General features: G+C 46.4%; 1 protein-coding gene across 4 annotated transcripts in view; it reads left to right on the top strand.

Moving 5' to 3' along the window:
- Positions 1 to 3635: 3635 nt before the first annotated feature.
- Positions 3636 to 24612, top strand: part of XPO6 (exportin 6) — a 117217-nt gene continuing 96240 nt past the window's right edge. For 3 of the 4 annotated variants that reach the window (XM_023192950.2, XM_023192949.3, XM_023192952.2), the window contains exon 1: positions 3636 to 4301. In XM_023192950.2, the coding sequence (XP_023048718.1) occupies positions 4299 to 4301 (3 nt within the window). In that variant the 5' untranslated portion in view covers positions 3636 to 4298. The remainder of the gene's footprint in view (positions 4302 to 24612) is intronic. The other variant, XM_023192951.2, reaches the window with a different exon arrangement.

Here is a 24612-nt window from a genome sequence, read left to right as displayed (position 1 = left end):
GTGGCCCTGGCTGTTTCTGGCAACCACCTTGACAACAAGCCTGATAATGGAGAAGAGCAGAGCAAGAAAGTCCTAGAGGAATGGCCGGGCATGGTGGCTCATGCTTGTAATCCCAGAACTTTGGGAGGCCGAAGTGGGCAGATCACTTGAGCTCAGGAGTTGGAGACCAGCCTGGGCAACATAGTGAGACATTGTCTTTGCAGAAAAACAAAAACAAAAAAATTAGCTGAGCATACTGGCGCACACCTGTAGTCCCAGCCAACTGGGAGGTTAAGGTGGGAGGCTTGCTTGAGCTTGGGAGGTCCAGGCTGCAGTGAGCTGTGATTGTGCCACTGCACTCTAGCATGGAGAACAGACTGAGACCCTGTCTCAAAAAAAACAAAACGAAACAAAACAAACAAACACAAAACCACACACAGAAAAAAAGAAAATCCTAGAGGAATGGATCTAGGTCTCCCATCACACCCAGCCAGAGCTAATGAATCTCTGGAAGTCCAGTTATGCGAGTTATATAACCCAAAGGCATACCCTTAAGTGAGTCAGTTGCATTTCTGTTATCTCATTCAATTTTACAGTAAGGAAACCAAGACTTCGAGAGTCAATTACTCAAGATACTCTAGCTAGTGAAGAGCTGGATTCCACTCCACATGAGTCTCATCCCAAAGCTTTCGCGCATCCTACTAGACTGAGCCAAGAAAGTGACTTGGCCTCCGTTCTGATTCATCTGCTTACCTGCCGAGATGGCTTCTCTTGTATACGCTGTTTCCACTGCCTAGAATATTCTATGCCCCCTCTCTTTGCCTAGCAAATTTCTACTTCTTTTAGACCAAAGCTTAAAGAAATGTCACTTCCTGACTTCCTCCCCATCTTAATCCGCCAGACTTTTTTAGATTCCTTGACCTTATTAGCGTGTAAACTATATTAAAGTTATATCGTGTTAGTTTACATTTTTCCTTCATTGCTCTTATCATAATAACTGATCCATTATTGTATGCTTTACAAATAATTTGTCTTTAAATTCCATAAGGGCACACATATATTTTGTTTTGCTCAGCACTGAATCCTTGAAGTAGTGACTGTCACTTAGTGGACAACAATAAAGATTCGATAAAATAAATGTGCTTGAGGCTGGGCATGGTGGCTCATGCCTGTAATCCCAGCACTTTTGGAGGTCGAGGTGGGCGCATCACTTGAGGTCAGGAGCTTGAGACCAGCCTGGCCAACACAGCAAAACCCCGTCACTACTAAAAATACAAAAATAAATATAGCTGGGTGTGGTGGCAGGTGCCTGTAATCCCAGCTACTCGGGAGGCTGAGGCAGGAGAATCAATTGAACCCGGGTGGTGGAGGTTGCAGTGAGCCGAGATCGCGCCATTGTACTCCAGCTCGGGCAACAAGAGCAAAACTCCCTCTCCAAAAAAAGGTGCTTGATGGCCGGGCGCAGTGGCTCATGCCTGTAATCCCAGCACTTTGGGAGGATGAGGCAGGTGGATCACCTGAGGTCGGGAGTTCACTAGCAGCCTGACCAACATGGCGAAACCCCGTCTCTACTGAAAATGCAAAAAATTAGCCAGGCGTGGTGATGGGCGCTTGTAATCCCAGTTACATGGGAGGCTAAGGCAGGAGAATTGCTTGAACCCAGGAGGTGGAGGTTGTGGTGAGCCGAGATCGTGCCATTGCACTCCAGCCTGGACAACAAGAGCGAAACTCCGTCTCATTAAAAAAAAAAAAAAAAAGGCCGGGAGGTTGAGGCTGCAGTGAACCACGATCATGCCACTTTCTCAAACAAAAAACAAAAACAACAAACAAACAAACAAACAAAAACCCCTGAAAGGTATTGCTTTCAGTAGTAAAGTGTATCAGTGGTTCTCTCAATGTGGTAGGTATCTAGACCTGCAGCATCAGCTTCATTTGGGAGCTTGTTAGAAATGCAAATTATTCAGCCCCATTTCAAACCTATGAGTGGGGCGAGTAATCTTTGTTTTAACAGTCCTTCTGGGTGAACTGATTCAGATCACACTGAGGTTTGAGAGGGAAGAAAAATAGCTCAGGGCAGTCTGAGTTATGTGAAGTATGCGAAATGTGTCAGGTCCACTGAGGCTTGTGTATGGGAGTTCGGGCACACTCCCACCTCCACATGCCCGGGGGCAACTGTTTAAAGACATTTTGTTCCAGACTAGCTGCCTCCCCCATTTCCTTCAGGTTCCTGAAATTTGTGATAGAAAGAACAATGTATAGGCAATAGCTTATGTTATTTTTCTCCCTTTTCCACCATTCCTATTCAACCTTATATTATGCCTCTTTTTTCCGTAGAAACCCACTTGAGGCTGGGCGGGATGGCTCACGCCTGTAATCCCAGCACTTTGGGAGGCCGAGGCCGGTGGATCACCTGAGATCAGGAATGGCCGAGGCCGGTGGATCACCTGAGATCAGGAGTTCAAGACCAGCCTGGCCAACATGGTGAAACCCATTTCTACTAAAAATACAAAAAATAGCCGGGCATGATGGCGGGTTCCTGTAAGTCCCAGCTACTCGAGAGGAGGAGGCAGGATAATCGTTTGAACCCGGGAGGCGGAGGTTGCAGTGAGCCGAGATTGCGCCATTGCACTCCAGTCTGGGCGAAAGAGCGAGGCTGTCTCAAAAAAACACAACAAACTACACTCTAGCCTGGGCGACACAGCAGGACCCTGTCTTAAAAACAAACAAACCCCATTTGTAACTGCCGCTAATTGGACCATACTTCTGGTGGGCCATCGTCAAGCTTTGGGCTTGAATAAACCCTATACTTAATACTATTTTCTCAATCTCGTTATTTAAGGTTGACAAGAGCCATTGGGTTATATGGATTTGCTGCAATCTATGTAGTAGGCACACCCGCGGGCTCAACCTCAGCTGTTTGGGATAGTTTCCTGATTCTGTTTCTTAAAATTAGCAGTTTCAGCCTGGCTGGATGACTCACACCTGCAATCCCTGGAAAGCTGCTTGAGCTCAGGAGTTCCAGACCAGCCCGAGCATCAAAAGGAGACCTCATCTCTGAAAAAATAAAATAATTTAGCTAGGCATGGTGGCGCGCCAGGAGCTTGCGCTGCAGTGAGGCATGATTGTGCTACCGCACTCCAGCATGGGCAACAGAGCAAGATCCTCTCCCTAAAAATAAAACAAACAAAATAAAGATGCGCACTTTCATAAGTAATGTGGGTTGGAGGATAGGAACAGGAATCCAACACATTCTCTGCCCCCCTCAGCACCTTGACTATTGAAGTTACGTTTATCTCCCCGGTCCTAGCACCCACAGCAGCACCTGGAATATAGTCGGGCAAGAGTGTGTGGACTGCATGAATGTAAGCTCCATGAGGCCGCGTGTCGCCACGCTGCCAGCTCGATGCTCCGTACGTAAAAGACACTCACTAAAGCTTTGCGGAATGAATGGGCGAAAAAAGCGAAACAGAAACCACGCCTTTACTAAAATGGCAGCCCGGGTTCCCTTTACCAAGATGGCTGCCGGCCCGCGTGGACAGACGGGCGGTGGGCGCAGCGGGCGGGGCAAGAGAGGGCGTGGCAAGAAGGCGGGGCCTGTGGGAGCCGTCAGGTGCGGCCCCGCCCTCCGCCCGCTCCTCCCGCTCGCCCCGCTCGATTCCGGATTGGTCCGGTTCCAGCGCCGCAGCCCGGCGGCCGCGCTGTGGGGCCTCCCGGCGCTCGCCACTTCCGGCGCGTTGGGGCTGTTGGTCGGGGGCGGCCGCGCGGTACTAGCTGGCGGCTCCAGGGCGGGTGCTAGCAGGGATGCTCTGGGGGGCGGCGGCAGCGGCCGTGTGGGCTGAGGCTGCTAGGACAGCGCGGGTCCCCGGGCCTCTCCCCTGAGCCGGCCGCCTGGGCCGCGCAGTCGAGGCCCGTCAGCCTCCGCCCCTTCAGCCTCGGGGCCGGGCCCGCCGCCACCTCTGCCCGCGGAGGCCGGGGAGTCCCTGCCTGGGCCCGCAGCTTCCCCCGCGGGGGTCGGGCCCGGGCGGGGGTCCCGAGCCACCGCCCTCCTCGCCGGCATCCGAGTCTCATTTCCTGCTTTTTCAGTCTCCTTGGGGAGGGGCGGGTGGGTCTGGATGAATTGTCTCAGGGGCCCCCGATGAGGCGACCTGGGCGGCCCTGCCCTTTTTAGAGGGTCCCCTCGGGGCCCGGTGGGGAAGGGGTTGTCTTTGCATGGGTGGGGGACTTCCCGAGTCTGCCGGGACCATGACCTGAACTGTGGGAGCGGGACGTGTCCGAAGCCCAAGAACCAGCTCATCTGAGCCGCCCCCTCCCCGGCCAGCATGGTAAGTGGGAATGGAGCCCCTTTCCCTCCTGGGGTGCCCTACCGGAGGGGTGAGAATGGGCCCCGGGGCTGCTGAACCATCGCTACTCTCCCCATGGCGGGGAGAGGCGCGTGCGGAGCCTGGCCGGTGACACATGCGTGCAGAGTGTGCAGCCCCGGCCCTGTGCTCCCATCCCCCCAGGGATGATGGCTCAGGCCTGGGAGGGCCCTGGGAGCGCTGTAGGCACAACCCTTGCATCTGGTGTTTGCCTCCTGCAGCTCCTCCGGACAATAACTATCGTTTATTGAGGGCTTACTACTTGGCAAGGCCCTGCGCGAAGTGATTGGCGTGCAGTAGTATTTAATGATCACACCAATCCTCTGTTCGGAAGTGGGGAGACCGAGGCACGGAGCAATTAATTCTCCAGCTCAAGGTCAAGCGACTTTTTAACAATGTTAAGATTTGAACCTAGGCATCTGACTTTGAACCTAGGCATCTCTAATACACTTAGAGAGCTGGGTGATTGTAGGAGAAACGTCTCATCCAGGTGTAGGTTTATATATGGAGAAACAGAGAGGGATTTACAGAGGTCCCTTGCGCAGGTGATGGCAAGGTCAGGAATGGTCGGGATCTTTTGACACTGAGGCTGCTATTCTACATGCTCTGAACTCTGCTGAAGATACCTTCCACGTTTTCTAGACCGATAGATACTTTCAGTACTCCCTTAAATATGTGTATCCACATCTCTTTGTTAAGCATTTGTCTTTTTGCTCTTGTAATTATTTCTGAGCCTTATCTATCTATTGCGGTAGACACAGCTCCCTCAAAGACCAAATTGTCTGAACCCCTTATCTGCCCCAGCTCTTGGCACATAGTAAGTCCTTAGTGAGTACTGGATCACCCAGCCTGTGGTTGAACACCTCGAGGGGTGGAGCTGTTCTCCTCAGTTTCACCCATTTTACCCCTGCCAAGTTAGTGGTATAATAGAGAAAGGGACATAGCTGTATCTTTCGTGATACAGACCTTAAGGCCTGCGGAATTTTCGAAACATTCAAAGGGCCTGTGGGTAGTGTGTAGGTCCTGAGATATGGAGCTTACAGCCAGCTGGATAAAGTACACCATTAATGCTGAGCAGCACCGTACAGTATATGCTGTACGTATAGTGTATGTGTTTTATTATTACTATTTTTTTTGAGACAGAGTCTTGCTTTGTTTCCTAGGCTGGAGTGCAGTGGCACATTCATGGCTCACTGCAGCCTCGACCTCCTGGGCTTAAGCAGCCCGCCCACCTTAGCCTCCCAAATAGCTGGGACTACAGGTGTGCGCCACCATGCCTGGTTAATTTTTTGTGCAGATGAGGTCTCACCATGTTTCCCAGGCTGGTCTTGAACTCCTGAGCTCAAGTGATCCGTCCTCCTCAGCCTCCCAAAGTGCTGGGATTACAGGCGTGAGCCACCATGTACAGCTGAGTCTATATATTTTAACATATGTATTACAAAGTATGAATTGTGGCAAATCATTTAAGGTCTCAGTTCCAATTTCCTCAACTATGAAATTTGGGGATAGGAATTATCTAAATAATAATCTAGAGGTATGAGGTATAACATTTAGTGCCTGTTGCCCAGGCTGGAGTGCAGTGGTGCAGTTCAGCTCACTGCAACTTCTGCTTCCCGGGTTCAAGTGATTCTCCTGCCTCAGCCTCCTGAGTAGCTGGGATTATAGGCATGCGCCACCATGCCCGGCTATATTTTGTGTTTTTAGTAGAGATGGGGTTTCACCATGTTGGTCAGGCTGGTCTCGATCTCCTGACCTCAGGTGATCTACCCGCTTCCGCCTCCCAAAGTGCTGGAATTACAGGCATGAGCCACCATGTCCGGCCTCAATATACTTTTTAAGTTGTGTTTTTTTAATTGTAGTAAAATATACGTAATTAAAATTTGGCATTTTAACCATTTTTAAGTGTGCTGTTCAGTGACATTAAGAACATTACATTGTTTTGCAGCCATCACCACCATCTATCTCCAAAGATTTTTTTCCCAAAACAACCTATACCCCTCTTTTTTCAGTTTCTCCCCCACCCAACTTTAGTTTCTCTTTCTATGAATTTGACTACTTTAGGTAGTTCATATAAGTGGAGTCATGCAGTATTTGGCCTGTTGTGACTGGCGTATTTCACATGGTACAGTGTTCTCAAGTTTCATCCATGTCATGGCGTGTGTCAGAGCTTCCTTCCTTTCGAAGGCTGAATTCCATTGTGTGTATGTGCTACATTTTGTATATCCTTTCATCCTTCAGTGGATACCTGGGTTGCTTCCACCCTTTGGCTATTGTGAATAATACTGCTGTGAATATGGGTGTACAGATCTTACAAGTGAATTTTCAGTAGCCACCATATACCAGGGCCTAGGGCATGTACAGATGAACAAGACACACATTCCTCCCCTTGGGAAACTTACAGCATTGCTTTAGGACCCTTGGACAGAATTTTGTTATTGACTGAGGTAGCCCAGCACCCTTGTATTCAGGTTTCATTTTAGTTGACAGTCAGTAGAGCATCATGGGAATGACCACCTTTGAGTAATGAACTGTAAAGTAGTTGGCTTCATGAACCCCATGTGCATTTTTTCTGAGGTATATTGCAAGTCAAAGTTTTTGTCACCTAGATCTCAGTTATTTAAGTACACAGGGGGTGGCCATAGTTGATGTGAATAGGATTGTCCTTTTTGTGTCACTTGACACAGTAGTTCATCTGTAGGTATCCCAGGGTTAGGAGCTTGGGTGGGGTAGGCCCTGTCCCCCAAAGATAAGGAAACTATTGCCTGGCTGGTGTCTTATAGGTGGAGGGTCTTTACCCTGGGATCCCAGCTCTTTATTCCAGGAAATTATTTCCTCTCCATTTCTTGCTGACTTAACATTTTTACTTTTAAGGGTATTAGTTGGCATAAGTTTGAGCCTTTTTAATATCTTCTTTTTAAATCTTCAACTCTAATAAGACTTGAAAGTGGCGTAATGTGATAAAGACTACCACTTATTAAGCATCTTTGATGTGCTGGCTATTTTTCACTCATTACTTTTTTTTTTCTCTCTTTCTTTTTTTTTTGAGATGGAGTCTCGCTCTGTCATCCAGGCTGGAGTGCAGTGGCGCAGTCTTGGATCACTACAACCTCTGCCTCCTGGATTCAAATGATTCTCCAGCCTTAGCCTCCTGAGTAGCTGGGATTACAGGCATCTGCCATCACTCTCCGCTAGTTTTTTTTTGTTGTTGTTGTATTTTTAGTAGAGATGGGGTTTCACCAGGTTGGCCAGGCTGGTCTCGAACTCCTGACCTCAGGTGATCCAGTCGCCTCGGCCTCCCAAAGTTCTGGTATTATAGGCGTGAGCCTCTGCGCCTGACCTACTTTTTCTTAGTCATTCAGTATCATTAAGCTCCACCAACTCTGCTAGGTTCCACTATGGCTGTTCCTGCCAGAGTGGGAGATGGACAGACCTGCTCTAGGATTCCTAGTTGACAAATGGTGGAGTTGGCATTTAGACCCAAAGTGCTCTACTCCGGAGCCTGTGCTCTTTTGGTGCTGCCTCATGGGAAGGAAGATCAGGAGAGTCCTCCACCTGTGTTTTGTTTGCTTAGAGAGATAGTGGTGGGGCATAGGGAGCATGGGGAATTTCGCTTATACTATCCCTCTTGACCTTCACATTCAGAACCAGTTTAAAAAGATTTATAGTTGCAGTATAGAATTACAGGAAGAGCTAGCATACTTTCACTGAATTTGATTAAATCATTTTTGGTTGCATTCCCATGGATTCTTAAGTGGTGTGACATGTTAGAGATTCCCACTATTTTGCTGAGAAATTGTTACTTAGTATTGAGTGAGCTGTTGCTTAGTATGAAAATTGTGTGCAAAATTGAGTTCTTTTTTAGTTGCTTAGAAATTGAATTGCCTGCTAAGGTTTCTTTTCTTTTTTCTGTTTTTTTTTTTGAGACGGCGTCTTGCTCTTTCACCTAGGCTGGAGTGCAGTGGCACGATCTCGGCTCACTGCAACCCCTGCCTCCCAGGTTCAAGTGATTCTCCTGCCTCAGCCTCCTAAGTAGCTGGGATTACAGGCATCCGCCACCATACCTGGCTAATTTTTGTATTTTTTAGTAGAGGTAGGGTTTCACCACGTTAGTCAGGCTGGTCTCGAACTCCAGACCTCAGGTGATCCGCCTGCCTTGGCCTCCCAAAGTTCTGGGATTACAGGTGGGAGCCACCGCACCTGGCCTTATTTTGTTAATATCAATTACCATGAGTGGCCCTTATAATGGAGGCAGAATCAGAACTGAACTTTAGCCACTCGCATGGCATGTCATCTACTTATTCACCCACAGCATTGCATTGTACCCCAAGGTCTGAGAGGTAGGAAGAAGACTTGGTGCAGGGAGATGGCAGGGAAAGGTTCAGTGGTACCCAGAGGTTTTGTATGTCAGTCACAGCATTAGAGATAGTCTGGAGAAAAAATTACCTTTCAAGAAATGACTTGAATAGCTTCTGAAAAAATTAGTGTATGATATGGTTCAAATCACCTGATAAAACCAAAATGTCAGCAAAATTAATGTAGTATAAAGAAATAAGTAGATTAAGCCAGAGTTTTTGTTACTCGTTTTTATTTTTATTGTATATTTATTTTTTGAGACAGGGTCTTACTCTGTTGTCCAGGCTGGGGTGCAGCACCTCAGTCACAGCTCACAGCAGCCTCAATCTCCTGGTCTCAAGCAGTCTTGCCACCTCAGCCTCCTCAGTAGCTGGGACTGCAGGCCCATGCCACCATGCCCAGCTAACTGTTTTATTTTTATTTTTTGTAGTGAGTGGGGGTTGCTTTGTTTCCCAGCCTAGTCTTGAACTTCTGACCTCAAGCAGTCCTCTTGCCTCAGCCTCCCAAAGTGCTAGGATTACAGGAGTGAGCCACTATACTAGGCCAAATAATCATGAAATAATGTATTGACTTCTTGCTATGAAGTTTACAACCCTAGGTGCTGTGGTTACAATATAAGAATATAATAGTTAATATGTATGTGTGTGTGTGTGTGTGTGTGTATGTATATGTATGTATATATATTGCTTTTTGTATGCCAGGCATCTTCCATCTATTAACCCATTTCCCATCCCAAACAACTCCAGGAGGTAGAGGCAGTTTTTTTTTTTTTTTTTTTTTTTCATTTTTGAGACAGAGTCTTGCTCTGTCACCTAAGCTGGAGTGCAATGGTATGATCTCGGTTCACTGCGGTCTCCACCTCCTGGGTTCAAGCGATTCTCCTGCCTCAGCCTCCTGAGTAGCTGGGACTACAGGTGCGCACCACCACGCCTGAATAATTTTTGTATTTTTAGTAGAGATGGGGTTTCGCCATGTTGGCCAGGCTGATCTTGAACTCCTGACCTCAGATAATCCACCCATCTGGGCCTCCCAAAGTGCTGGGATTATAGGCGTGAACCACTGTGTCTGGCTTAAAGGCAGTTTTGATTTCACGTTTTATAGCTGACATTCAGTGCACTGAGAGGTTAGGCAACTTCCCAAGGTCACACAGCGAGTCAGTGCTCATACCCGTTACACTTCCAGGGTAATATTTAATACTGCCCCTGCCCTCTGGGAGTCAGTTTAGTGGGGAAGATAAGACAACAGACTCTGAAAATACAAGAGATTGTGATACAGGTGATAGTAGAAGAATGTGTTGATGCAAAGGGGCATTGGTACAAAGATTGCAAAGATTGCATAGGTACTGACCTGAGAGAGATTGGCTGAGAAGAGTCAGGGAAGTGTTCCCAGGAGGGGATATTTGAGTCTTGAAGGATAAAGAAGAGTTTGACACTGGGACAAAGAAAAGGCCTTTTAAGTGAAAGTTTCTTGTAGACAGTTACAAAGGTCAGATATATAGCAACAAAGATAATAGGAAATGATAAGTGTGAAGTGAGAGTGAAGGAAATAAATGTTTGTTGGGTGCGTAGGACTTTCTAGGGCTTTATATGCATACCTATGCACATATATACATACGGTACACAAACATGATTCTTTTTTTTAATCTGAAACCGTAACTCCTACTTTCCTGGCCAGTTACTGCTCTATTTCTCTGTTCCCCTTTGCAACAAAACCCCAGGAAAGAGTGGCCTGTACTCGGTCTCTAATTCTTCACTTTCCCTTTTGCTCATTAATTTTAGACATAGGCTCTCGCTCTGTCGCCCAGGCTAGAGTGCAGTGGAGTGACCATAGTTCACAGCAGCCTCGAACTCCTGAGCTCAAGGGATCCCCCTGCTTAGGCCTCCCAAAATGCTGGGATTATAGGTGTGAACCCCCACACCTGGCATTATTCTCTCTTAATCTCACTTATCAAGGTCCCTCCCACCAGTGTTGCTAAATCCAGTGGTTAGCTCTCATTCCCCATCTTATTGGATCTGTTAGTAGCATCAGACAAGTTGAGTACCCCGTCTGCAGTTCAGCCTTTCGTCACTTGGCCGCTGAGACACTAAGGTGTGTTCTTCATTTTCCTCCTGTAGTGCAGGATGTTTCTCGTCTCATAGCCGGAACACTCTAGGCCTCGAACTTAGTGTCTTAATCCGGACACGTATAACCCAACATCTCTCTCCTCAGCTCTCTCCTCAGCTCCGATTCTTTAGTCTCCAGCTGCCTGCTTGACATCCAAGCTGGTTTGTGAGATGACGGGTCACATCTCCCCTCTAGCTCGGCTCCTTTGGCTCTCACTGGCTTTGCTGCAGCTCCCTTGGCCTTCTTACTGCTCTTCAGATCTTTTGGGCATGTTCCTGCTCCAGGCCTTTGGCCTGGCTCCCTGCCTCTGCTTGGACCGTGCTCTCCCTGAGAATCTGCTTGACTAAACCTTTTAAGCCTCAAGAGTCACTTTTCCAGTGGGGCCTGTCATCACCACCCTGTTTAAAATGGTGATGCCACTTCAGCACTTCCAGTCCCTCACATGCTGCTTTACCTCTTTTTGTACAATTTTTTAACATTTTATATACTCAATGTTATTAATGAGGTCATTATTTTGTTGTCTCCTGCTAAAATGTTAGCTCTGTAAAGCTAGGGAATCTCTCATTTGTTCATGTATCCCAAGAGTCTAGGCATAGTGGGCAATTAAATTGTGGTAGGGATGTTGTTGAGGTCTTGTGTGTTCAAAGGGAGCTTTAGGGAGGGAGTAAACTAGGCTCTCTAGCATGGATAGAAGTTTTGGAAGAGAAGGGTTTGAAGAAGCAGTTGGAGAGAAGGCTTTCAAGGTAGTTTGTGGCTAGATGATGGAGGGTCTCCACTACTACCCTAGGGAGTTTGGCTTTCTTTTGTTGGATGATTTTTCCTTAAAGGAAACTCAATCTGCTGTGTGTAGGTTAGATGCAAGAAACCAGATGTTACACCATGCCTGTGTGGATGTGACAAGGGCCTGCCTGTTCTTGCATGTGTAATTAGTGGTTGAGAGGAAGACCTGGGCAAGGGAGTTGTCACTTAAAACTGATTCCAGAGTTAAGAGATGAGGAAGAAGGAAAAGCACAAGCTGATTTTGGAAGCCTGTAGCCTGGCGATTGGGAGTAGTAGAAAGTTTTAATCAGTTGGTAATTTGGATTTGGTAGGAATGGAAGCGATAACAGGTAAATTGATAGGAAGAGATGACAGGAGATGGGCCATGTGCTGATGAAATATGGGACGTGGCTATCTCTGTAGGTAGGTGAACAGTTGTGGCACTGTTGAGATGAAGGTAGTTGGCCCTGGGCAGGAGAAGGATGTTGAAGATCTTAAGTAGTTGCATTGTCAAACATATCTGTCTAAGCCAAGGAAGATGTGATGGCATAGGCTGTGTTGAAAGGATAGGAATTCCTAAAAGTGTGGTTGCCACTCTCTGCCTCTACTTTTTTTTTTTTTTGAGGCAGAGTCTCTGTTCCCCAGGCTGGAGTGCAGTAGCATGATCTTGGCTCACTCCTAGCTCTGCCTCCCGGATTCACACCATTCTCCTGCCTCAGCCTCCCGAGTAGCTGGGACTACAGGCACCCGCCACCACACTCGGCTAATTCTTTGTATTTTTTAGTAGAGACAGGGTTTCACCATGTTAGCCAGGATGATCTCAATCTCCTGACCTTGTGATCTGCCTGCCTCAGCCTCCCAAAGTGCTGGGATTACAGGTGTGAGCTGCTGTGCCCAGCCCTCTCTTCCTCTACTTTTTCAACCTTCCACCTCTCCTTTCCCCCTGTCATTCATTCTACAGCCCATTGCAGATGGCCTTTTTTTTTTTTTTTTTTTTTGAGATGGGGTCTTACTCTGTCGCACAGGTTGATGTGCAGTGGAGTAATCATGTCTCACTGCAACCTCTATCTCCTGGGGCTCATACGATCCTCCCACCTCAGCCTCCTGAGTAGCTGGAACTACACGCATGCATCACCACGCCTGGGTAATTTTGTATTTTTTGTAGAGATGAGATTTCACCATGTTGCCCAGGCTGGCCTCTAGCCACTGGGCTCAAGTGATCCTCCGGCGTCAGCCTCCCAAAGTGATAGGATTACAGGCGTGAGCCACTGTGCCCGGCCAGCAGACTGACTTTTTTTCTTCACTACTTTTCAAGATTATGTGTAACTTGTGTGTGCTGAGTTCTGTTTAATGCGTATTTTCAATCCTTAGGTCATTTGACCTCTCTGTGTGGCCTTTGGCAGCCACTGATCTCCTTTTCTTCCCTTGAAACACTTTTCTTCTTGGCTCCTGTGGCATCCATGATATTAGTCTCTTGGTTTAGCCTCCCGTGGCTTCAGCTATGACCCATGTACCAGTGAAAACTAAACCCTTACCAGCTGTAGATATCCAGTGTTCTGATAACATCAAATTAAATGTGTCTTAAACCAAATCCATCATCTTCCTCTCAGTTTAGTGCCTCCTCTGCCGTGCCCTGATTCTGTTAATGACCTCATTTTCTAACTAGTCAAACGATTAACCTGAGTCATCTTTAACTTCCTCTTCTACAAGCCCCCCCTGCTTCCAGACCTGTTGATGCTGCTGCTAACATATCTGTGTCCTGACCCTGACCTTTCCCTCCATTACCTCTGCTTTGATCAGGCTGTCATTGTCTCTTGCTTTGGTTGTTGCTGTCATGACCAGTCCTCTTCCAGGTTCTGCGTCCCTCTGTCCATCTTCCGTACTGCTGAGCTGCCTTATAGAGTTCAGGTGTGATCATGCCGCGCGAACCCCAGTCATTCAGAGCAGAGGGTTCCCACTGTTGTTAGAGACCAAGTTTTCAACGTGGGCCCTGAATTTTAAGTTTCTTACTTACTTTGAGGTCTCTTAGTAAGGATGAAGATGGTTCATTAAATACTTCAAGTGATTTATTTGGAGTGTCTTTGAAAGACTTCCCAAATTACACCTTGTTTTCCAGCCACAGCAAACTATTTGTCATTCCCAGAACACTCAGTGGACTTTCATACTTGTCTGCCTTTACTCATGCTGTGAGTCTAGTGCCCTTTTTTTTTCTTGCAAATGAAACTTATGTGACATCTCAAGGTTGCCATAAACATTGCCTCTCTGAGGCTTTCCAGCTGCTAGTTTAACATAGGTCACCTTCGATTATAGTTTGGTATTTTTTGGCTTTTATTATTTTGAGTTATTTGTTTTTGTTAATATAAGAATGACAAGACTACATTCTTCTTCTCCTCCTCCTCCTCCTCCTCCTCCTCCTCCTTCTTCTTCCTCCTTCCTCCTTCCTCCTTCCTCCTTCCTCCTTCTTCTTCTTCCTTCTTTCTTCTTTCTTCTTTCTTCTTCTTCGACAGAGTCTTGCTCTGTTGCCCAGGTTGGAGAGCAGTGGTGCGATCTTGGCTCACTACAAGCTCCGCCTCCTGGGTTCAAGCGATCCTCCTGCCTCAGCCTCCCAAGTAGCTGGGACTGCAGGTGCACGCTGCCTTGCCTGGCTAATTTTTTGTATTTTTATTAGAGATGGGGTTTCACCGTATTAACCAGGATGGTCTTGATCTCCTGACATCGTGATCCTCCTGCCTCGGCCTCCCAAAGTGCTGGGATTACAGGCATGAGCCACTGTGCCCAGCCAAGACTGCATTCTTACAGTAAGTGTCAGACAGTTCAGAAGTTTCAAGAGCAAAATGTGGAACTCTTGCCTCCTTCCCTGTTCCCTCCTCCTCCTTCCCACTCCAAGCCTGGGAGTGAGGAGGATTAGTTCTTTCTCTTTAAGAGCCCGTAGCAGAGTGCGTCTGACTCTGCTTTGCCTCTCTAGTGCCTAGTGAGCATTCAGCAGATACGTGAGTAATTAAGAGTCAGGTATAAAAATAAACCCAAGCAGGTCAGGGTGGGCCCTTGAGGTTAGTAAACGATAGTAGTAGTATTTGGAGAGGGTGGTAAGATTGAAATAGAGTATGAATGCAGTAAACACCTTGTATTTCCAAAATCCATGCAACCAGCAAACTCAGATAACTGTATTTTTCACCCTGGTGGATGGAGATGGGTAGCAGGTGAGCAAGGGAAGTTGTTAGAACAGGTGCTGGGGAGGGGGGTGGTGTGCTTACTGGGGAGCCCCAAAGCTAATTGCTACTAGAAGAACCACGGAGGAACAATGAAGAGTAGGAGTGGGGTGAGGTGAGGTCCTTGTAGATCTTAACCAAAGAAAGACACAGGGCAGAGAAGTGGGGTGGGGGGGGGGGAAAGAGGCTAATGGGAAGGGAAGGAAATGGGTTTAGAGGGAGAAAAAGTCTGTGTTTCATAATTGCACTCTGTGGGAGTCATTGTTAAGGGACTCTCATGCATACTGCGTAGGGTCCTTGATTTAATCTCACAGCCACCCTGCCAGGTAGGTATTATGTTCCCATTTTATAGTTGAGGAGGATAAGGACGCTGAGGCCCAGGATGGGTAATGCTAAGTAACTTGTCCAAAGTTACCTACTGTTCTCTTCAGCTCGGCTAAGAAAATAAAAAAACAAAAAAACGGAAATCAGAATTACCTAGTGAGTTGACAGAGCCAGGATTCAGTTCTAAGATTCCAACTCCAAGGCCCGTGTTTTTTCTTTTTTTTTTTTTTGAGGCGGAGTCTCGCTCTGTCGCCCGGACTGGAGTGCAGTGGCCGGATCTCAGCTCACTGCAAGCTCCGCCTCCTGGGTTTACGCCATTCTCCTGCCTCAGCCTCCCGAGTAGCTGGGACTACAGGTGGCTCAAGCCTGTAATCCCAGCACTTTGGGAGGCCGAGACGGGTGGATCACGAGGTCAGAAGATCGAGACTATCCTGGCGAACACGGTGAAACCCCGTCTCTACTAAAAATACAAAAACTAGCCGGGCGAGGTGGCGGGCGCCCGTATTTTTTCTAGATCACTAGGTTTCTTTTTTATGATAAGGAGTCTTTATCTGTTGCCCAGGCTGGAGTGCAGTGGTGCGATCTTGGCTCACTGCACTCCAGCCTGGGTGACAGACAAGACTCCGTCTCAAAAAAAAAAAAGAGGGTACAGTGGGAGCTGGTCTATATTACAGGACATCAGCAAAAAGGAAGATTGCTTGATTTCTTTGAGTTTTAATTCAGGTAAGCCCATTAGGCTTAGCATATACAATAGGTTCATTTCCATTAGAGCAGCCTACTGCTGTTTATATGAAGGTTATAATGAAAAAGATCTCTGGTCTAGGGCTCCCTGAAAAGTTAAAGGTGTTTTATGAGACAAATGGAGCTGGAAGAAAAATTGTTGGTTTCTAAACTGACCAAAAATCAGACCTGTGAGGTTCTGTCCTTTCCTTTCCCTTTCCCTTTCTTTTTTTGAGCTAGAGTCTCCCTCTGTTTTGCCCAGGCTGGGGCGTAGTGGCGTGATCTTGGCTCACTACAACCTCTGCCTCTGGATTCAAGCGATTCTCCTGCCTCAGCCTTCCAAGTTGCTGGGATTACAGGTGCCCACTACCATGCCTAGCTAATTTTTGTATTTTTAGTAGAGACAGGGTTTCACCATGTTGGGCAGGCTGGTCTCGAACTCCTGACCTCGGGTAATCCACCCGCCTTGGCCTCCCAAAGTGCTGGGATTATAGGAGTGAGCCACCGTGCCTGGCCCAGGGAAGGCCTTTTAAAAAATTCATGAGGAGGCCAGGTGCGGTGGCTCATGCCTGTAATCCCAGCACTTTGGGAGGCCAAGGTGGGCGGATCACAAGGTCAGGCGTTGGAGACCAGCCTGGCCAAATAAGTGAAACCCTATCTCTATTAAAAATACAAAAATTAGCCAGGTGTGGTGGCGGGTGCCTGTAATCTCAGCTACTTGGGAGGCTGAGGCAGGAGAATCACTTGAACCCAGGAGGTAGAGGTTGTAGTGAACTGAGATTGCACCATTGCACTTTAGCCTGGGTGACAGAACAAGACTCTGTGTCAAAAAAAAGGCCGGGCAAAGGCCGGGCACGGTGACTAATGCCTGTAATCCCAGCACTTTGGGAGGCCGAGGTGCGTGGATCACCTGAGGTCAGGAGTTTGAGACCAGCCTGACCAACATGGAGAGACCTGTCTCTACTAAAAAAATACAAAAATTACCTGGACGTGGTGGCGTGCACCTGTAATCCCAGCTACTCAGAAAGCTGAGGTAGGAGAATTGCTTGAATCCGGGAGGCGGAGGTTGTAGTGAGCCAAGTGCTTTGTTATTGTCCAGGAAATTACTCATCTGCATTTTGTTTTTAGAGAAAGATAAATTGAGTGATCTATCAAGGATTTTTTTATTTTAGGGGCACATGTCATCAGGACCTCCTGAGGCTGTGTTACAGGCTCATGTCCTTTTAAATAAAACATTTTTTATAAAAAGGGCTTATTTAATTTCATTTTTTTGAGACGGAGTTTCACTCTTGTTGCCCAGACTGGAGTGCAATGGCATGATCTCAGCTCACTGCAACCTCCGCCTTCTGGGTTCAAGCGATTCTCCTGCCTCAGCCTCCCAAGTAGCTGGGATTACATGCGGCACCACGCCCGGCTAATTTTTATATTTTTAGTAGAGACAGGATTTCACCATGTTGTCCAGGCTGGTCTCGAACTCTCAACCTCAGGCCCACCTTGGCCTCCCAAAGTGCTGGGATTACACGTGTGAGCCATTGCGCCTGGCCGGATTTATTTATTTTAAGTATGTAATTTTGAGATAATGTAAGACTTATAGAAGAGTTGCAGAAATAGTATAGGGAGTTTTTGTATGCTCTTCTCCCACAGGTACTTACTAACAAACAAAAAACAAAACTGCAGCAGCCAAGCTCTCCAACATTTGTGACCAGCAATTTATTTTTTTTAAAATGTCTTTTTTTCTTTTTTTTAATTTTAAAATTATTATTTTTTCTTATGTCAGTATATGATCTCGCTATGTTGCCCAGGCGGGTTTTAAAATCCTGGACTCAAGCAATCCTCCTGCCTTGGCCTCCCAAAGTGCTGGGATTACAGGTGTGAGCCGTTGTTCCTGGCCTTGTGACCAATAATTTAGCTCAGTTTCTGTGCCTTCTTCATTCTAGTACTGCTAGACAATTAAAGTAGGTATTGATGCTACTGTAGAAACACAAAATCATCTCTGCCACTTCTTGATTTTGCTTAGTTGTTATTATCCTGATTATAAAAAGTATATTGAACTCTGTAGAATATTTGATAACTTAAAAAAAAAAGAAATTACTACCATTGGATTCAATCTCTAATAACATTTTGATTTGCTTCCTTCTTGTCTTTTTTCCTGTTTACTTTTTAAATATGGTTGAGATTACACTGTAAATGCACTTTTTTCTTCTGCCTTTTCCACTTTATAGCATAAGTGGCTTTTCAGATCATTAAATATTTTATAAATATTTGCAGTGGCTTTATAATACTGCATTGCATGGATTCTTAAGCAGTTCTTTGTTCTGTTTTTTTTGCCATGGTAAATAATAATGTGATTAATGTCTTTGCGAAAAGCTTTGTATGTATTTTAGAAAATTGCCTTAGGATAGATTCCCAGAAAGGCCCAAGGGTCTGAGTGCTGTGTTTTTTTAGATGTAGTCTGAACAATTTTCTTTTTTTTTTTTTTAAGACAGAGGCTGTCTGTGTTGCTCAGGTTGGAGTGCAGTGGCACGATCTCGGCTCACTGCAGCCTCCACCTTCTGGGTTCAAGCAGTTCTCCTGCCTCAGCCTCCCAAGTAGCTAGGACTACAGGCGCCCACCACCACGCCTGGCTAATTTTTTTTTGTGTTTTTAGTAGAGTGGGGTTTCACTATGTTGGCCAGGCTGGTCTTTAACTCCTGACCTCGTGGTCTGCCTGCCTTGGCCTCCCAAAGTGCTGGGATTACAGGCGTGAGCCACTGCGCCCAGCCTAGTCTGAACATTTTTAAGGCTCTTCATCACATGTTTTCCAGAAAGGTTACTTGAGTTTTTTTTCCCATCAGCTATAGATAAATATACTCATCAGCATTGGGTAATCTTAAGAAAATTGTTGCTAATTTAATAGGTTAAATAATGGCTTCTCATTATTGTTCCTCAGTATCTTTTTCTGTGTGTTTATGTAGGAAACTTACCAACAAGTTAGATTTTATTTTTTGTCTGTTTATAGGAGACAGATCCCTTAAGCTTTATTTAGGTATCCCTTATATTTACATTAATGTATTAGAAATAGTGTCTTAACATATTTTTTCCAGTCTTAAGTTAGTTACTTTTCAAAAAGCTATAGTAAAGTGCACTTTTTTTTTTTTTTTTTTTTTTTTTGAGCCAGGCTAAAGTGCAGTGTCGTGATCTCAGCTCACTGCAACCTCTGCCTCCCGGATTCAAGCGATTCTCCTGCCTCAGCCTCCCGAGTAGCTGGGATTACAGGCATAACCACCATGCCCGGCTAATTTTTGTATTTTTAGTAGAGATGGGGTTTCACTATGTTCACTAGGCTGGTCTTGAATTCCTGACCTGAAGTGATCTACCCGCCTCAGCCTTAAAATACTACATGTTTTAGTCTGTTTTGTGTTGCTGAAGGAGTATTTGAAGCTGGGTAGTTTGTAAAGGGAAAAGGTGTATTTGGCTCCCAATTTTGGTGGCTGAAAGGTTCAAGATAGGGCATGTGGTAAGGGACTCAGGCTACTTCCACTCCTGGTGGCCGGTGAAGGGGAATCTGTGTGCAGAGATCACAGGGCGAGAGAGGAAGGATGAGAGTGAGAGGAGAGGCACCAGGCCCTTTCAAACAACTAGCTCTCAGGAACTAGGCGAGTGAGAATTTACTTACCCTCACCCCCCAACTGCTTGCCAGGGAGGGCATTAATCTATTCATCAGGATCTACCCCCGTGACCTAAACACCTCTCATTAGGCCCTGCTTCCTACATTGGGGATCAAATTTTGACATGAGATTAGGTGGAGACAGACCACATCCAGACTATAGCAACACATAACATAAAACGTCACCCTTTTAAAGTATGCAGTTCAGTGACATTAAGTGCATTCACCATGTTGTGCAAGAGTCACCACTCTAGTTTCACACTTTTTCATTACTCCAGAGGAAACCTGTACCCATTAAGCATCATTCCCCTTTCTCCCTCACCCCAGCCCCTGGTGACCACAAATCTGCTTCCTATCTCATGAATGTGCTTATTCTGGATATTTTATGTAAATTATCATACACTATATGGTCCTTCCTTATCTCCTAATACATAAAAAGATGATGTAGATTAAGTAAAAGTTGAATTGAATCTATATTTTGAAAATTGAAATCTATCTATGGCAACAGTCTTGAATTCAGCATATTTAATTGCCCAGGATGTCCCATGCCCCAGCCACTAGGAAGAAATAGTTTATACCAATAGTTACTGCCAGTGAACAGAGGGTTATAGACGTTGGGGTGTGATGGAACCTAAAATAGAGACAAAGATGGAAAAAGTATGGGGCTTGGAGAGTGAAAGGCAGTGAATGGCAGGCAGCACATTCCATGATGGAATAAACAGGAAACTTGTAGGTATTTACCTTGATTCGGAGTGCAAATTGGAGAACTTGCAGGTAAGTGCAAGTTCTTATGTGTTATCAAAAAAATAACCATCCTAAAGAATGAATTTGTTTGTGACAGTGTCTAGTACATAAGACTGTAGGAAATGTGCGGAGTTTTGCTTAAGAACAAGAGTGGTATTTGGGATGACAAGGACAAGCAGAGAAGATCCCCAGGCATCTCTTTCTCAGTGTTTGACATTTTCTTTTTTTTTGAGACTGAGTCTCTGTTACTCAGTCTGGAGTGCAGTGGCGTGATCTCCGCTCACTGCAACCTTCGCCTCCTGGGTTCAAGCGATTCTCCTGCTTCAGCCTCCCGAGTAGCTGGGACTACGGGCTTGCGCCACCACACCTGGCTAATTTTTTAAATTTTAGTAAAGGCGAGATTTCACCATGTTGGCCAGGCTGGTCTCTAACTCCTGACCTCAAGTGGTCCGCCCACCTCGGCCTCTCAAAGTGCTGGGATTACAGGCGTTAGCCACCACGCCTGGCCATGTTTGACTGGAATCCTTGCGTATGGGGAAATGTGTTTTTAGGTGAGTGGTTTTCATGGTTCTATATATGTATATGTATAGAGCTTACTCACTGTTTTTCATAGTTAGAAGGTGTTTCACCGTGTGGATGTACTTTAACCAATCCTGCCTTGATGGAAGTTTAAGTTGTCTCCAATCTTTTGTTTTACAAACAGCATTGACATGAAGATCCTTTACACCTAAACTTTGGAGGAAAAATCACCAAAAGTGTATTGCTGGGTGAAGTTGTTGTTGTGTTTGAAATTTGATAAATATTGCTAACTTGTCTTCCCTTAAGGTGGCACCAGTTGTCTTGCCATCTCTGTATGAGAGTGAAAGATGTAATTTCAGTTCATTGTGATCGGCGTCATGTTGAAGCCCAGGAGTGAGGAGCTCTGAGGGTGGGGATAGGGGGACTGCATTAGGCTTCACAGAGGTGGGGACCTTTTCAAGGAGTCAGGAGCATATTAGAGGAAATGGCGTGTGTGAAGACTTGGAACTGTTATGTGGAAGGGAAAGGGTGAATTTGGGTTTGGCTGAGGCAGAGGATAGGTGGGTGGCTCTGGATGGTGAGGTGGGGACAGTAAGTCAGCTAGGTTAGGGCCAGGTGATGAAATGGTTTAATCACCCCTGGTGGTCAGGTAGCAAAGACCCCGGGCAGCAGTGGTGATGGGGCTTGCGGTTAGGCCGGGCACAGTGGCTCAAGCCTGTAATCCCAGCACTTTGGGAGGCCGAGACGGGCGGATCACGAGGTCAGGAGATCGAGACCATCCTGGCTAACACGGTGAAACCCCGTCTCTACTAAAAATACAAAAACTAGCTGGGCGAGGTGGCGGGCGCCTGTAGTCTCAGCTACTCAGGAGGCTGAGGCAGGAGAATGGCGTAAACCCGGGAGGCGGAGCTTGCAGTGAGCTGAGATCCGGCCACTGCACTCCAGTCCGGGCGACAGAGCGAGACTCCGCCTCAAAAAAAAAAGAAATAAACAAATAAAAAAAAAAAAGATGGGGCTCGTGGTTGAAAGATACTTGAGAGAGAATGTACAAATCAGTCTTTTTAGCAACCATTTTTTACCCCCCAAAAACTTTCTAGACTTGTTAGAACCAGAATCACAAAGCTGGGAACGGCTTTAGTGCTGGGCTTTTCTGGTGCTCTGTAGGCCCATAGAGATTCTTGGAGGTGTCACAGGTACTAGGTTTGGGAGTACAGACAGGCATTTGAGACCCCCTCCTCTACCTTTATTAATTAAGCAGTTTCTCATTTAGTCTGCTTTACACAGTGGGGTTCTATGCAATATTTCTTTCTTTAAAAAGGAAAAAAGTGTTTGCTGCTAGAATCATGAGTTTCGTCCCAAACTCTTACTGTCCTGAACACACAGATGGAGGCCTGTGGGACATGTTTTCATTCTTACATTCTTCATTTGCAGCAGTGAGAGGTGATTTGTATATAAAAATGAAAGTGAAAAGGCATTTGGCATTCTTGGGATGTTTTTGAGCATTTAGCTAATTTTTTATGTAGGATTTTTATTTTGTTCCTTTTTAAAAAAAAAAAAAAACTCATTGACTCACCAGTGAAATATCTAGTGAAATAGTTTTGCTCATTTATGGATAAGGGTGTTAAGGGATTTACATCCACTGATGTCATTCCCACAGCTACTTGGTGAGGGAGAGTACTGTTGAAAGTTCTTTTTCCAAGTGAAGAAACGAGCTCCGAGAGGTTAAGTAATTTGCTCAGGGGCATGCAGATAAGTAATCAGGAAGTCATCGTCAGGTGCGACCTGCCCTGACTCCACAGCCCACACCCTTCAGTTCATATTAAGGCATTCCCAGGACATGTGTACCCAGCCACCTGTTGGGGGTGGAAGGGCCCAGGAAGAAGGGTGTGGGATTTCTGGTCAGTCTTGGCTTTGTGCTGGTGCCTATAGAAGAAGCAGAGCTGCGAGATGGACTGAGTCACTTCTAGCAAAATTGGTTGAGAATCGTGGGACGGGTGATGCATGCTTGCTGTGCGAGGATTGAAGTCTCATTAAAAACCCCATGTAGAGTCATCTTCACTATCCAGGGGTGTGAGGAAGGCCAGGGTCCCTGGCTGAGTACCTGTTTCCTTTCACTTGTGCACCCACTCCCTCCAGAAAGGCACCGTCTCCTTTCCTGCTGCTCACTGTCACCACAGCCACCACTACCACTGTTTTGCCTTTCTAATCCAGTGCCTCGTCAGTGGGGTGAAGGGATGGAACTGTGTATAGTTCCAATATTACAATATCTTTTTTTTGTATTGTATAAGTTACAGTTTATTAGTGGAACCCGGGCACATGAGAGTCCCTGTTTAGAGAGTTGCTTTGCAGCGTCTTCACCCTTTGTGGCTAGTAGTGATCTGCAGGGATGGGAGGAGCATTGAGAACCTATTGGCCAGGAAGAGTCACTTCCTCCCGACACAGATCTCTCCTTGTGCGGTGCCCTCACGCTTCCTGTGTAATGCGGTGCCTTCAGAGATCCCCCAGCAGCTGCCACCCTGGTCAACGTTATCTATATTTGCAGGGATACTTACGGACCCTTTGGCAATTGGCAGTGATATCTTGAGAGCCTTTGAGGAATGTGACTGAACATGAATTTAAAAAACGTATAAAGGTGGCACTAGGTGTATTCAGAGGGACAAGCTGGTGGCAACTTAGGGGGACTTTGCCTTTATAAAAGCAGACCCACACATGGAGTTTACTTAAGAAGAACTTACAGTGAGGGAGAGATGACTGTATCAGCCAATATGTGCACAGTGTACACACGTGATTACTTTCAATATGAAGAATGCTCCAGGAGCTTGCGGGGTTTGCCCATAGTTCCACAGACTAGACTTAGTAGAGCCAGGACTGGCTTTAACCTGGCACTTTTTTTGCCTGCTGTGCTTGGCCATGTACCCCTCAGTGGCAGCGCTGTTCCCCATTAGAGAAAACCTGTAAGTTTTCTCATTTCTTGTGTAGAGGGTAACCTTCCTGTCCCCTCATTCTTGCTTTAGACTACATTCAGGGGATTGTTGACTGCACACCAGGTGGGAGCAGTATTGGGGCACATTCTTCTGGGCCCGTCTCCACCCTCTCATTTCTTCCTTTCCATAGGGGTGAGTTATCTGATTGGTGCACCGGGGAGAGCCTCACTCCATTGGTCCACATCTACCAGGTGTGAGGTCACTGCATCAGAACACACAAAGCCTGGCTTTGTGCTTGAACTCTCTCCCCAGCTTATCCTTAAGAGAAGCCTGTCCTCAGCTGTGTCCTGCCTTCCTTTCACCATTCTTTGTCCCTAGGTCTGGAGGCGGGTGGCAAGGCCAACTAGAAATGGGAAGGGCGAGGCACTGCAGCTTTGCCATTGACAAAGAGGATGGTAGACTTTGGTTTGCTCTCGGTTTCTTGAGACTTTATGGCAATTGGGTGGAACCTGGAGGGGGTGATTATGCTACCCCAGTTCCCAGCAGTAATGCAGTCTAGAGATTTTTACCGAAGTCAAATAATATTATGTTAACTTTTTTTTTTTTTTTTTATGAGATAGAGTCTCGTTCTGTCACCCAGGCTGGAGTGCAGTGGCATGATCTCAGCTCACTGCAGCCTCTGCCACCTGGGTTCAAGCGATTCTCCTGCCTCAGCCTCTTGAGTAGCTGGGATTACAGGTGCCCGCCACCACCACTCCTGGCTAATTTTTGTTTTTTTTTAGTAGAGACAGGGTTTTACCATGTTGGCCAGGCTGGGCTCGAACTCCTGACGCAGATGTTCTGCCTGCCTCAGCCTCCCAAAGTGCTGGGATTACAGGCCTGAGCCACCGCGTCCAGCCATTATGTTAACTTATTTAAAATGCCAAGTCTATTTGGGAATAATTCAGGATGAAAGTGGTTTTACAAAAGAGGTT

The sequence above is a fragment of the Piliocolobus tephrosceles genome, chromosome 17 (genome assembly GCF_002776525.5).
Source record: "Piliocolobus tephrosceles isolate RC106 chromosome 17, ASM277652v3, whole genome shotgun sequence".
Classification (NCBI taxonomy): Eukaryota; Metazoa; Chordata; class Mammalia; order Primates; family Cercopithecidae; genus Piliocolobus; species Piliocolobus tephrosceles.
The sequence above is the reverse complement of the archived record's forward strand: the minus strand, read 5'-3'. Positions and strand labels throughout refer to the sequence as shown.